Consider the following 13320-nt stretch of genomic DNA (forward strand, 5'->3'; position numbering starts at 1 on the left):
TGGGGGGGGGGGGGGGGGGGGGGGGGGGTTCGAGAGGGTATGACCCAAATAATAATTAAGAGGTGGGCTTGACCAAGGAGATCCAATTAGGAAAGTGGAAGTGGATCTTTTTCTGGAAAGAGGGCTAAGGGTGCTTTTGGCAGCGCGATATGGAGCACAATTCAAGAAAACAAGCAGTGGGGATACGCGGTTGGCCTAGGCGAGGGAGTGTCGACCGGTGACCCCAACGCCAGATCTTTGTTCACCGGTGAGTGGTGGACCCGTGTGGTCAAGCAGACCGAATTGAAGCAGACTAGGCCACTAGAGAGTGGTCGACGGACCACCACCGCGTCCGCGGCCTTAGCGCCTTTTGGTTCGTTGTAGGAGTGCATTGGCCATCCATTGGCGGTTGGAGAGCCTCAACTTCGTTCACCCAGCTATGACAAGTCACCCAAGTAAGTGGCGGGCCGTCCAGTGGAGGGGAGAACCCTATTAAATACCCACTTAATACCCAATCTTATATGATTTTACCTAACTGAGTCCTCGACTGTTAGAATTAATGACTAAATTGTGAAAAATTACTATAGTTGAGAATTAAATTGAACGTCTAACACTATAGTCGAGGACTAATTTTGGTAAAATCACTAATCGAAGACTAAATTGACTATTAATAGATGAGAAATTACCAAACTACTGTTACAGAGGACCCAATTAGTTTAAATCATCGAAGTTGAGGACCCGATTAAGTACAAAAATAAAACATTTAGAACTAAATCGAGAAAAATCACAATAGTCGATGACTAGATTTGTATTAACTCAATTAAAAATTATCCTATTGAAAATATTTCAATCATTTTTCTATCAAATTGTACTTCTCTCATGCCTAAATCCTGATTAGATGTATAAACAATTATGTAATAGACAAGATAATCTGATCTTGTTAAAACATGTTGGATGTATAAAAGATTTTAGTGGATCCATTATGTTCTTCCTTATGGTGCTACTCAAGTGGTCCATGCAATATAATGCTACTTCAATTTACTTCTCCACCTGGCCCAGTCTACTTTTGCTCTAATATTTCATTCAGATCCAAGTTGTTTTGGGTAATATTTGACTTTTGTTTTACAAATTAAAAAAAAAATTGAATAATATTTTTGAAGCATAATATCTTAATTAAATAAGAATTAATATATGTACTTCATGTGAAAATTAAAAATTCTAATCTAGACATGGCAATAGGGGGGTGGGGGTAGAGTAGGGTCCCTATCCGCGCCCCTAGTTACTAACCCCTATCCTCGACCAGCCTCGTTCCTTGATTGAGATTTTAACTATCCAATTAATTCAACACTCATAAAAATTATATTAATTTCGTAATTAGTAAGAAATAGGAATTTAAGATAAACAGCAACGATACTTAAAATATTCAATTTCTCAAATACAGTATTACGATATTATATACCTAACCAAAACAATTAAACGAGTAGTACAAAATTAAATACTTAAAAACATTAAATATTACTCAAATACTCAAAACGTTCAAATCCTTAACCAAATAGTGCGTCCAAACATTTTGATAACATGTCCAAATTTTTAGTTAACATAATTACAAATGGTTTACAAAAAGGCCAGCGAGTTAGTATGTTTTGGTAAGTATAATGTTTTAATTTAATATTCAATGTATTAAATTTGTAAGTCTTTTTAGATTAGTGACACGGTCTTTTCAGTTTATTCCTAGATTAGTGACAAAGTTGCTTATGCTTTGGCAAGGGCGGCTCGTTCTTAACCTGGTCTTCTTTGTTGGTTGTTTTTTATTCCGTCTTGTATTGAAAATTTAATCTGAATATATATATATATATATATATATATATATATATATATATATATATATATATATATATATATATATATATATATATATTCTCTTGGTTATCAAAAAAATATAAATGTCACAAATAATTATATAAGTATAATATATATAATATATTTGAAGAAACAGGGTTTGAGTTCAGAGTCGAAGTCAAGGGGTACGGTGTGGTCCTCATCGTTGTCCCTGTCCTTGTTCTTAGTAGGGTTAGAAATACTCTCCCCATCTAAACCCCATTCTACGAAAAATTCATAGCAGATCCAAGTTGAAATATAAATCCTAACTTGATCATATCCCATCCGAAGAAGTCTCCACCACTCACAAACCAACTTGCCCCTAATTAATCACATTCATTATATTGTCATCGAACCTAATCTACATGAAATAAGTAATATATAACATATGTATGTATCTTGTGTTGTTATTTTTTGGGTCTTGTGTTATAAAATTTAGTACCTTATGAGTAAGATTTCTGTACCTCGTTGTTTCGGTCCAAGATTCATAATAATATGTGAACCATTTTTTTTTAGTGAATAGGAAGGGACTCGGAGGTCCCGCTAATTAATAACGTCTACTAGAAGCAATGTGCTGAGAATTGCGGATCAACGGGTCTCTTATCCCATAAGGAGGTGTAACGTAACCAAAAGAGTAGTACACCTGGCCCAGGTTCGCTAGGAAGTCGACGCACTGGTTGCCTTCACGAAACACATGAACGATCTTGATGACTTGAAACTGGTCCATGAGCCATTTACAATTAGAAACAAGAGTGTTCGCCAATGTGGAGGAACCAGTATTCTTCTCTAAAGCTTGAACCATGGCTTCCGAGTCTGTCTCTACCATGATACGTTTCTAGGATATAAATTGCCTTTGCCTTTCCCTAAGAACCGTCCTACATTTCATTTTCTACTTAATATATTAGGTCTCGACCTACTCTAGGTAACTTGAACAACTCATACTTAATTATTGCTATCTATTCTTTATTCTCTATCATATGACTATATGAGAACCCATATATTTAGAGTTTGAATCACTCTTCATACCTTACAATTCTTAAGGGATAATGTTAAACACCTATCACGTTGAAATCACAAACTACAAAAGATTTTGATGTACTCATAAATATTAATGTATGGGTCATAATTATATACTAATATTCTTCTTCTCTAATAATATGTTTGCCTTCACCTTCAGGCTTCATCACATGCATAATAAATACTGAGTAAATAATGATTATATATATATATATATATTCTGATAGATTGATAGACAGCAGTAGCCACAGATGTTGGGAGGTCAGATTTGCTGTGGGGAAGACATTAGACATGTGTGTCCAACATAGACAAATTATAATTATTATATTGTAGGTCAAGATCTATCTTGCATGGTAGGCTTATATATATAAACATAATATTGTAAGTAGATAAAAATAACATTAATAATAGTGAATTTATGTACTTACATTAGTGAATTTATGTATTTACAGTCGTAAGTTTATGAACCAATGTAGTAATAATTTTATGTATTTATAAATTTATTTTTAAAAATTGAAAACAAAATCAATATGGTAATCATTTAAATGATCTTAATTAAAATCTTTTATTATATATTTTTGTACATTACTTTTATTTATAAAAAAAATTGAGATAAATTTTTTAGGGTGTATTTGAAAATTTGGAAAATATTTTCTGAAAAATGAGTTATTTTTTTTTAAAAAAAATTCCTTTTCAGTGTTTGGTTGCATTTCAGAAAACTATGTTAGTGTGTTTGGATCATTTTCCAAAAAATGAGCATAATTGTATTAAAAAAATTCAATATTGTTTATTTTAAAAATTAAAAAGAGCAATGGTTTCATTTTTTTAAAAATGGATTCCGTTGCCCAAAAAAAAAAAAAAGAAAACTTCTGGTTTCCGCCGAGAACTAGATTAACTGGTTTTCCAAGTCGAGAACTAGAAAACGAAGAAAATGGAGAACAGGACAAAAGTTGCTTTGGGTTTTCCGAAAACTTACCCAACAAAAGAGAAGTCATTTTCGAGAAAAATGGACTTATTTTTCTTTTGACCGAAAATCAATTTTCGTTGACTATCATTTCCTACCTTGTCAAATACTAGAAACCCAAAAAATAATTTTCAGAAATCATTTCAAAGGTGTCCAAACACAACCTTAAACGAAAATTTAAATTGCAGTGTAATGAGATATCAATATTTTTTTTCGAGTGGATAATTTTCAGAAATCATTTCAAAGGTGTCCAAACACAACCTTAAACGAAAATTTAAATTGCAGTGTAATGAGATATCAATATTTTTTTTCGAGTACCACTAAACCACAAATTCTTTGACATCACATCTCAATTTAACTATTGTTCAACCTCAATTATGTCAAAAGAATTGAATGCGGAGGGGTCTCTGAAAAGCCTTAAACACGTGATATTGCCTGATCGAATGTTGCGTCCACTTATTGGGTATATGGTCCATTCCTCACATGGCCCAAAGCCCCCACTAGAAAAATATGGATCCGGGCCACATAATCCAACAACCTTTTTTTCTTTTGAACTCGATTTTGTACGATAATTCAAATTAAGTTCTCCGAACATATCTTAAGTGGTTGGCTAAACAGTTGTTATATAGTGGATCACGGTCTACAGTGCTGTGCGAATCATGATTATCGAATAGAACTGTAGTACAATTAAAAAGATACAGTTGAAACTCTAAATTTTTCATATAATAGATTAAACAGTTGAAAACAAAGTAAAAAGGGCAGGATCAGTTTCATAAATATTATAAATTGATCCCTTTTTCTTTTATTTTTTTTTCTTCCCTTTTTCTTTTTTTTTTTTTTTATTTTTCTTCATTTTTTAACTGTTAGATCTAGTAAATGGACAACTCGGATTTATCCATAGTTCTCACATGGAGAAACGCTTCTCGAAGGAGGCAAGTCCTATATATACACAAAAAATACTATACTCATTTTCTACTCCAGTCTCAAACTCTTTATGTGAACACTTTTCTAGGGACAAACATGATGAAAATAGCCCCTCATTATTTGGCACATCATAGGAGTAAAGTGATTGAGTAGAATTTGAGAGTATACATAGTATTCAAAGAAAGTAGTGTTTCTTTCGAGTTAAACAATGATATTATTCAATGCAGGTTGCATCACCAAGACCAAGGGGGGTAAGAAAACACAGACATCATATACAGCCATTTAGTACAGAAACTATCACACAGTAATCATAAAGCATCCAGTGAGATGAGGACAACAAGATACAATATTAATTGGGAACTTTGATGAAGATGAGATTTGTTTCATAAATTCTAATGCAACTTCACATAATGAACTGAAGGTGTTTTGTTTTGTACCTTTATCCTCAACAAGCACATTCCAAAATCAGTCACTCTTGGCGCCTTGAAATTCTGCAGGTGAATGGGATTTTGCCCGGTTTGGATGATGACTTCTCTATATATAATGAGGTTGAGGAAGAGCAACTTGGTTATCTACAGGACTCCAGTTCAGAATTTATTGTGTGGGGGTTGTATTATGAACAGCATGCTGTTAAAGCTCCGAGAGGCAATAAGGCGCCTAATTCGTGTTCTTTCCTTTCGAGGAGAAGAATCTGGTGAAGCCACGAGATTGCTTTTCTGGGGTTGGGCCAGAAGATGAAGAGGAGCCTGACTTGGTTGAACAGTGATTTGGATGGTTCGAGGCGACAGGCAATCTCAACGGGTTATCTGATTCAGAATCTGAGGCGGCATTGTATAAATCCACAGGTGACTCAAAGTTTTCCTTGTGGGGATTGGCAGGTGAGCCACTAGATACATCTGTCAGATTGGCATCATTCAAGGTCATAGCTATGGTAAGCGGTTCTTCGTTAAGGCTTTCCCCCTTCTGACTTCTCTCGGTCTGTGGAGATGCCAACGAGTCTGCCTGAGGGCGCAAAGCCATCAATTGCTTGCCGAGAAGGAATATGGTTTCCTGGCACTCTGCAAGTTTTTCTGCAGCAGCCTCTAACTCTTTCTCCTGTAATAAGTAATAACGGGGAGCATACTATCACTTTACTAGCTAGTTCGGGAGAAAGAACAGATGTTTGAGAAAACATAATGTAAGAAAACTCTGGGAATGCATGGAGTTCAGATGCAAAGGATATAAGACTCTTGTGACAACTAATTTAAGAGGAATAGTTGCTGGTGTATCAACACTCATTAAGTGCAAGATTTGCTAACCTGGCTTTTCTTGGCATCATTCTCAGCTGCCAAAGTTTCAGTCCTGATTAAAAACATCACACCATAAATAAGATAATAAACAAAAGATAAATCTTTCATACTACCTAATTGAACATTTTCTGCAACAAAGGTGCCATGAATTACAAACTGATAAAACCTGGAAATTCAAACCTTATAGCGAGGGTGTAATGCTATTGTTATATTGTACTCCACAAAGTGTGCTACTCCATGCTACTATGTTCATTTATGTTAAACTTCATATTCATTTCTATGTGAAATGAATGTGTATGTCATAGAAAATGAATATGCGATTCAATTGAAATAATCATGATTCAATTGAAATTAAACAAAAAAGTTTTCAAAAGAGTCTAAAGTCCAAAATGAACAATGCCTGGTACTTCAGGAGTGCAATGCATATTAACTGTGGTGCAATGTGTGGCAACCTTGGTAACCTAAAAGCTAGTGAATTATAGGAGTGCATTGAATACCACTATCAAAACATAACCTAAGATACCATTGCTGCAGATGGTAAAAAATTTTAAGCACAATTTATGATTGAGAAAACACATAAAAGACAGCACAACATTAAAGAAAATAAACTCACCTTTGCAGTTGTTCATGAAGATCCTTGCATCTGACTAGAGCTTCATTATGACTCTTTCTTTCCTCTTGAAGTTCAATATCCAGAGTTTCTATTCTTGCCTGAAGAAGGTTTACTTCAGTTTGTAACTCCTCTGCACGTGTTTCAAGTGATTTATATGACTCTGCCATACATTTAAGCTGAGTCTCAGCCAAGCTGTTTGACTTCTGTGCAGATAGTAACTGGGACTTAACCTCTGCCAGTAATTGCTCTGTCTCAGACATCTGTAATTTAGTGCTTTCAAGATTTTCAGTACATCTAGCTAGGTCGGCCACCATATTTTCTTTCTCAAGTTTCAACTGCTCGAACTCCTCCAATGAACATTTCCACGATGCAGCAGTTGACTCAGAAGTGGGAACAAGACTCCCATCATGAGGAATGTCAGGATCAGAAACGGAATCAGAAAATTGGGCACAACCATTTGAATATGCTTCCCCTAGGTGCTGTGAATCTTTGTTCTCTGGTAAAGCAACCTTGTCTATGCAATCAGAAGAACTAATCTCATTTTCAGAATTCTTATATCCCAGAATATTGAACTGAAGTTCGCTTGCTTTATTAAGCACATGAGAGAGATCAAGAACAAATGTTTCTACACTTATCCTGCAGTTGATGACTTCTGCATACGTTGAGGCAAACTCCTCCAATTTTAAATATAGTTCATCTCCATCCAGGGAAGTACTCTGCACAGCCTTTGCCTCTTTGCCCAGAAACATTACAAAGTCATGAATCTGAGACATAGCATCCATTAATTCTTGATTAATAGTATGAACTACCACGGTGCTCAAGTTACTGTCTTGCGAAACTGAAATTTCTTTTTCTGTAGTTGCATCAGGATCCTCAAGACAAGGCTGATGTTCACTTGAAGCATCAGAAGGATGCAAAGCCTCTACAGCACATGTTGCAGACTGGGACTTTATATGATCTTGCATTTCCTGCAAAATATCCCTGATATCATCCAATACCTTTTGCAAGTCGGCTTTCTCAGCATTTGACTCAAATACTGCAGAAATTTTGGACTGGAGTTTCACAAGTGTGGATGGATCGCAAACTTCTTGATGATTAGGTGTCAAACCCAGCTTGACTTCGGATGGGGCATCAGTCCTCTCAATTTCATACCCAGTATTTTTCAAGTTGTCTGAATTTGAAAGTCTTCCATTTATATCAGGTGGAAGACATGCTAATTTCTCCATCTCCAAGAAGTCATCCATAAGATCCAAATGATTTGCATTTTCAGACTTATGTGGACTGTCAAAGTTCATTTCCTTCTTGGGATGAGTGGGTCCTGATATCACTGCTGTAGCCCAGGACCCTGTACAACTTATATTATCATCATTTCCATCTTCAGACACAGAGGTGAAGCTTGGACTACTTGCAATTTGGTTGAAGGAACCCACCTTAGGGATATGAATGTTGGACTTTGGAGGACTTTTCTGGTCACCATTCACTTGCAACTGTGCTTCCAAACTTTGAAGTTTGCTGATAGTCTGTGCACAAGTACTCCTGGAAGCTTGTAATTCACTGTTACGCGTTGCCAAAGCTTCTTTTAACATTTTTGTCTCCTCTTCCATTCCCAAAAGGCGTTCTGTTAGAAGCTCATTCTCTTTTTGGTATTTCTGCATACTGTCAAATGGAAAATCAGGCATAGTGGATAGGTGTGGGCTAGATGGCTTTCCTGGAGACTTCCTCAATCGAGTTTCTCCATAATCACGGCCTAAGTGCTCAACTTCAAGCTTCATCTGGGCAAGTGCAGCGGGGCCAGGTAACTTCTTTCTAACCAACCCACGTAATCTTTGACACTCTGCTTCCAGCTTTGCAATCTTTTTTACTCCTTCCAGGTGCTGCTTGTTTGCAACTTCTGCAGACCGCACACTCATATTTTTTTCCTCATTTCGGATTTCCAGTTCCTTTGCTGCAATATGAAGTTCATATTTGAGTGAATTTATCTCCTTCTGACAAGATTCTATATTACTCTTCAGAAGTTCAATTTCTCCTTCAGCTTTGGATTTTTCTTCACTAAGCTTAATCACCATGTTGGAACGCTCTTGCAAAGATCTTGAAAGTGCAGAATTTTCAGCTGCAGACCTTAGTAATTCTTGGTCTAAATTAGCTATCTTTGCTTCAAGCTCATGCTTCATCTTGTCAAATTGTTTTGTTTTGTTAAGAACAACGTCATGCAGTTTCTGTTCATGTTCTTCCTTCAGATTCCGTATCTGACGCATGCACTCCTTAAGTGCGCCATCCAAGTGCGAAGCTCGGTCTTCAGCAGTAAGTTTTAACAGAGTGACAGATTCCAGATGATTTTTCAGTGCAGCAGCTTCTGATTCTGCCTTTTCCCAACCTATGAAAACAATAGCCAAACTGAAATTCTGCAGTCGATAAAATAATTCCTTAAAGCAACAATGGCATAAGTACACGCGAGATCAAACCTGAGACAGCTTCTTCAGCAACTTTAGCGTGTTGCTTCACCAGGTTCTCCTTATTAGTCATTTCAGCTTCTGCTGCAGACAGCTTCTCGTTTAATTCCTTAACCTCCTCATCTAACGTCTTAACCTGTTCTTCATATGACTTCACCTGATCCTCCAATCCTGTCAGATGTGAATACGACTCCGCAGATATTTGCACATATTTTGGTTTCTTATAGTTATCCTGTTTTCCCTGAGAAAATAAAGGAACAATGTAATGATAGAACACATGGAACTTGAAAGAACTTTATTGAGGGCACAGTTTACTGGTTCTAATTTCAATGGTAATAAGAAAAATCATTAACTGTATTCAAACCTATCCAGAGAAATCGTCATTGATATTTGCTTAGTCAGTCAAACTGTTCAGTGTAGCTATTATAACGAAGGCATAAAAAGAATGGAATTGCAAAGAAGACTTAGATCAAGAAATATTTTCTTGAAAAGAACTTTCACACATATTCACCTGATCACCCTGGGATCCATGTGAATCTGTAGTTGCCGCAGCTGAGTCCAGTATAGCTACTGCAGCTTTTTCAACTGAAGCTTTATCAGAAGACTTCTTCTTCCAGGGCCAACTCCTCCGATCCATTATAGAGTATTACTGATGCAAGATCGTAACTATGTCTGGAAAAAGAACAATGAAAAAGTAAGAAAGAATGGAAAATATGGAAGCTGAACTCATAGCATAAATGCACAGATACTCAGCAAACAGCTACCACCATAACCACAGAAGGCCCCAGAATTAATTAAGTGGAAGATCATCTACCTCCAGGAATAGATATTAGACAGCCTGTGTTACAACATTCTAAAAATTGAACTCTTCTCAATCAAGAAGAGGAACTGAGTTAATGATGGCACAACGTACACGTACATGCTAGCTCCAACCAAACAAGTCACAAAATAAATTTTATGTCACAAGAAATTAAAAATCATAACAAAAAAGATACTTGGAGCACTAAAAATGGCACCCAGATATACTAGTTTCATTTTTTAGATCACCATGTGTCTTGAGCATACCCTAACTGTAGGAGGCACCTTTAAGCCGTACCATAATAGTTTTATTTATGTCCTCTTGCAGAAGTGCAGAACAGACTCATCAATAAATGTTGATAAAGCAGAGAACAATTCAACACCAACAATGGCTATACCACTAAAATTACAAACACAACTATAATTTCCCACCTTTGAAGTCAGAAACAGATGAACCTTCAAATTCCCAAACCTTTAAATACAATATTTCTCCAAGAAAAAGTAAATTAAGAACCAAAGTGACACATGAACGGCATCCCAAGTTCCCAACCAAACAACTGCAGACCAGAAGTCAGAAACAATCTAACCATAGAATTCCCATACTTTTATATGCAATGCTTGCGCCAGGAAAAATAAATTAAATTTCGAAGTGACACATGAACTCCTTTCAAACGAAACAACTGCAGATTATATAATATATACAGTCAAAGCAATTACAAATAAGTAAGAATTCAGAAACGCTAATCCTTATCCATATAAATAAAGTGACCAACAACCCAAAACATTGAAAATTCGCTACAAATATCACACCCTAACACTCAAATAAAAAGAGAATGTAGTAGTTTATGTTAGCTGTTTTGTCACATACTTGACTCAGAGCTACTTCAACAACGAAATTCCATATATATATATAACGAAATTCCAAATAGTTGTCACTAAAAATCAGAAACTCAAGCTGAAAATTTAAATATTTTTAAAAAAAATAATTCATAACAAAGCGAAAGGCAAAAAGCATCAGAAAACCGCACCGACAAAAGAGAGAGAAAGGCTGAAGGCTGTACCGGAGCGAAGAGAGAAGATTCAAAATGTGAACAGAAAAAGCACGGTTTTCGGAACACAGAGAAAAGGAACGGAGTGAATAAATGTGATCAAAAAGCCATGTCTAAAGCATCTAAGGCGAGTCAGAGACGGCATCATCACAAAACCAGCAAAAAAAGCTACGGAAGTTGCAGACAAAAATATCAGAAAATCCGTTAAAAAGAGGAGCCGACGGAAATTCCACTCACCACTCGCCGAGTCACGACTCGGTGCGGCTTCTAGAAACACAAACCATACATTGCTCTGCTAGGAAGACAAGCACATTACACACACACACATACACACATTAGCTGTGAGCTGAGTGCTGAGATCTGTTTAGCTTGTGTTTAACAACTCAGGTGTAGAGAGAGAAAGAGAATTTAGCGCATTCGTGTGAGGTTTTAGAGAGAGAGAGAGGCGGAGGAGGGAGGAGATGGTGGCTATGGTGGTGGTGGTGTTAGTAGTGGAGTGATGGGGTGTGAAAGAAAAGCTCCAAAGCATAAGCTTTTAAAATTCCTTTTATTGAGGTTGTTTAAATTTATTAAAATATTAAAATAATATGAGTAATCAGATTGGTTGACGTGAGTAGCCTAAGGATTGGGCCTTATTTGTGAAAGTTACAAGCTTGATTCTTAAATTTCTGTCCCTAATTTTTTTGTGAAAGTCACAAGTTTGATTCTTTATTTTTTGTCCACACATTTCCGGGCAAGCTTTGCACATGTCTTCTTAGTGCGATTTACCTAAAAATACTATTAAAAATTGTCAAAACTACTCTAATAGTATGAATTTTTTGAATACTATCGACTCTATTACATTGTCGTAGTATTTGCTTATCTATACTTTCTCAGCAAGTTCAAGCACAAATAGTCAATATCGCCTTCACTGAGACACGATCTCACTATATGTTAAAAAAAATTATAATTTTATAAAAAGTGAAAGTAAAATTATTATTTTATTTACAAAATTGTGTCATCATTTTTTGTTTGGGAGAAGAATAGTTTTCATATTCTAATTGGTTGGTGATGGGTAAATATGCACATGTATTAGTCGGTCCGTAAATCACCTGTCCGTCGGTCACCCAACCTGTCCGTCAACGGTCACCCAAACGGTCCGTCGACGGTCACCCGGTCCGTCGGCCGCATGATCGGAAGCAACACACCTTGTGGATTGGAGGCTCACGAGCGCAACAGTTGCTTGATGTGACGACCGACAACTTTTCGGGAACAAGGGATCCGTGTTTTCATCACCTCGGGTAACTCAACCACTTCGAGCAAACCGATGCGCATTTTGCGGAGTGACAGCCCATATGCCTTCCACTTGCATATCAGACACCATGTGCATAGTGAATCCACTTTGTATAAATAGGGGTCATTCCCCTCACTGGAAAAGGAGGAAGAACTCATCAGTACTACACTAATACACTTGCGATTTGCTCATTTTTCTCCTACTTACTCTTTATTACTGTTCGTCACCCGTAGAGCGATATAGCTTCGAACCGCTCAGTCGCTGACGGTAGACCGACCATCTGACCGGCCGAACGACATTCCTCACCACCCGTAACACACGTATCCGTAGCGTAATCGTAGACCCCGTTTACATTTACGCTATCAGTTTGATATCGTAGAATTCTTTATAAGTTAAAAACAAATGACTATAATTCAACAGTTTGAAACGAGTAATACACAACTGTTAATGCACGGTAAAACTATTGGAATCTACCCTTATAATTAGACTGGAATCTACCCTTATAATTACTATACACGGTAAAAATTTGGGTGTGTGAGGACTGAGTTGCAGTCTTGCACAGTTCCACAATGTCAAATCACCGTAATCTGACATCAAACGTGGATTTTGATTTGATACTTTTAATCTGTCAAATAACAGCATGTCATAAATTGTGTAAATACTCCATTTCTACATTTTTACACCAAGGTTTTATCCTCAAAGCTTTATGTCAAATCTTACTGTACTGATTTTTAAATCTCGCGTAATGTACACCAAGCCATTATCCTCAAGGATTTTTAATTTACGGAGTATTATTTAAAATTGTGCATTTATAATTAGACAATTAAGAATATTGACAAGAATTAAACTCGTGATCTTCAGATACTAAAATAATGATTCACACATTCAATTCTCGTTTAGGACAGTGATGTTATTTGAACTCTTAACCTTATACTTAAATGATTCAGATCCTTTTTGTTAATTTTTTTATTAAAAAGACGGGAGGAACCCAACCACTCAAAAACAAACGCTCCATAAATTATATTGTATAAAAACATTTTGTCAGTCAAAACACTTCCATTCTAACTAAAATTAAAAGTAAAAATT

At 36.3% G+C, this 13320-nt stretch overlaps 1 protein-coding gene across 1 annotated transcript; it reads right to left on the reverse strand.

Moving 5' to 3' along the window:
- Nucleotides 1–4907: 4907 nt before the first annotated feature.
- LOC116027340 (filament-like plant protein 4) lies at nt 4908–11468 on the reverse strand. The gene is made up of 6 exons (XM_031268900.1): nt 11199–11468; nt 9626–9786; nt 9127–9355; nt 6665–9038; nt 6061–6103; nt 4908–5857 (listed from the first exon to the last, which is right to left on the reverse strand). Exons 2-6 carry the CDS (start codon nt 9749–9751, stop codon nt 5420–5422), a joined length of 3210 nt encoding a protein of 1069 aa, XP_031124760.1. The 5' UTR covers nt 9752–9786; nt 11199–11468; the 3' UTR covers nt 4908–5419.
- Nucleotides 11469–13320: the final 1852 nt, after the last annotated feature.

The sequence above is a fragment of the Ipomoea triloba genome, chromosome 8 (assembly GCF_003576645.1).
Source record: "Ipomoea triloba cultivar NCNSP0323 chromosome 8, ASM357664v1".
NCBI lineage: Eukaryota > Viridiplantae > Streptophyta > Magnoliopsida > Solanales > Convolvulaceae > Ipomoea > Ipomoea triloba.

What these genes read in the sequence shown, in the direction of transcription:
- LOC116027340 (XM_031268900.1), bottom strand. Translation starts at nt 9,751, where the DNA reads ATGGATCGGAGGAGTTGGCCCTGGAAGAAGAAGTCTTCTGATAAAGCT. An exon ending in ATGGATCCCAGGGTGATCAG is followed by an intron (nt 9,356 to 9,625) that starts GTGAATATGTGT and finishes TTATTTTCTCAG; the next exon opens with GGAAAACAGGATAACTATAA. An exon ending in TGCTGAAGAAGCTGTCTCAG is followed by an intron (nt 9,039 to 9,126) that starts GTTTGATCTCGC and finishes TTGTTTTCATAG; the next exon opens with GTTGGGAAAAGGCAGAATCA.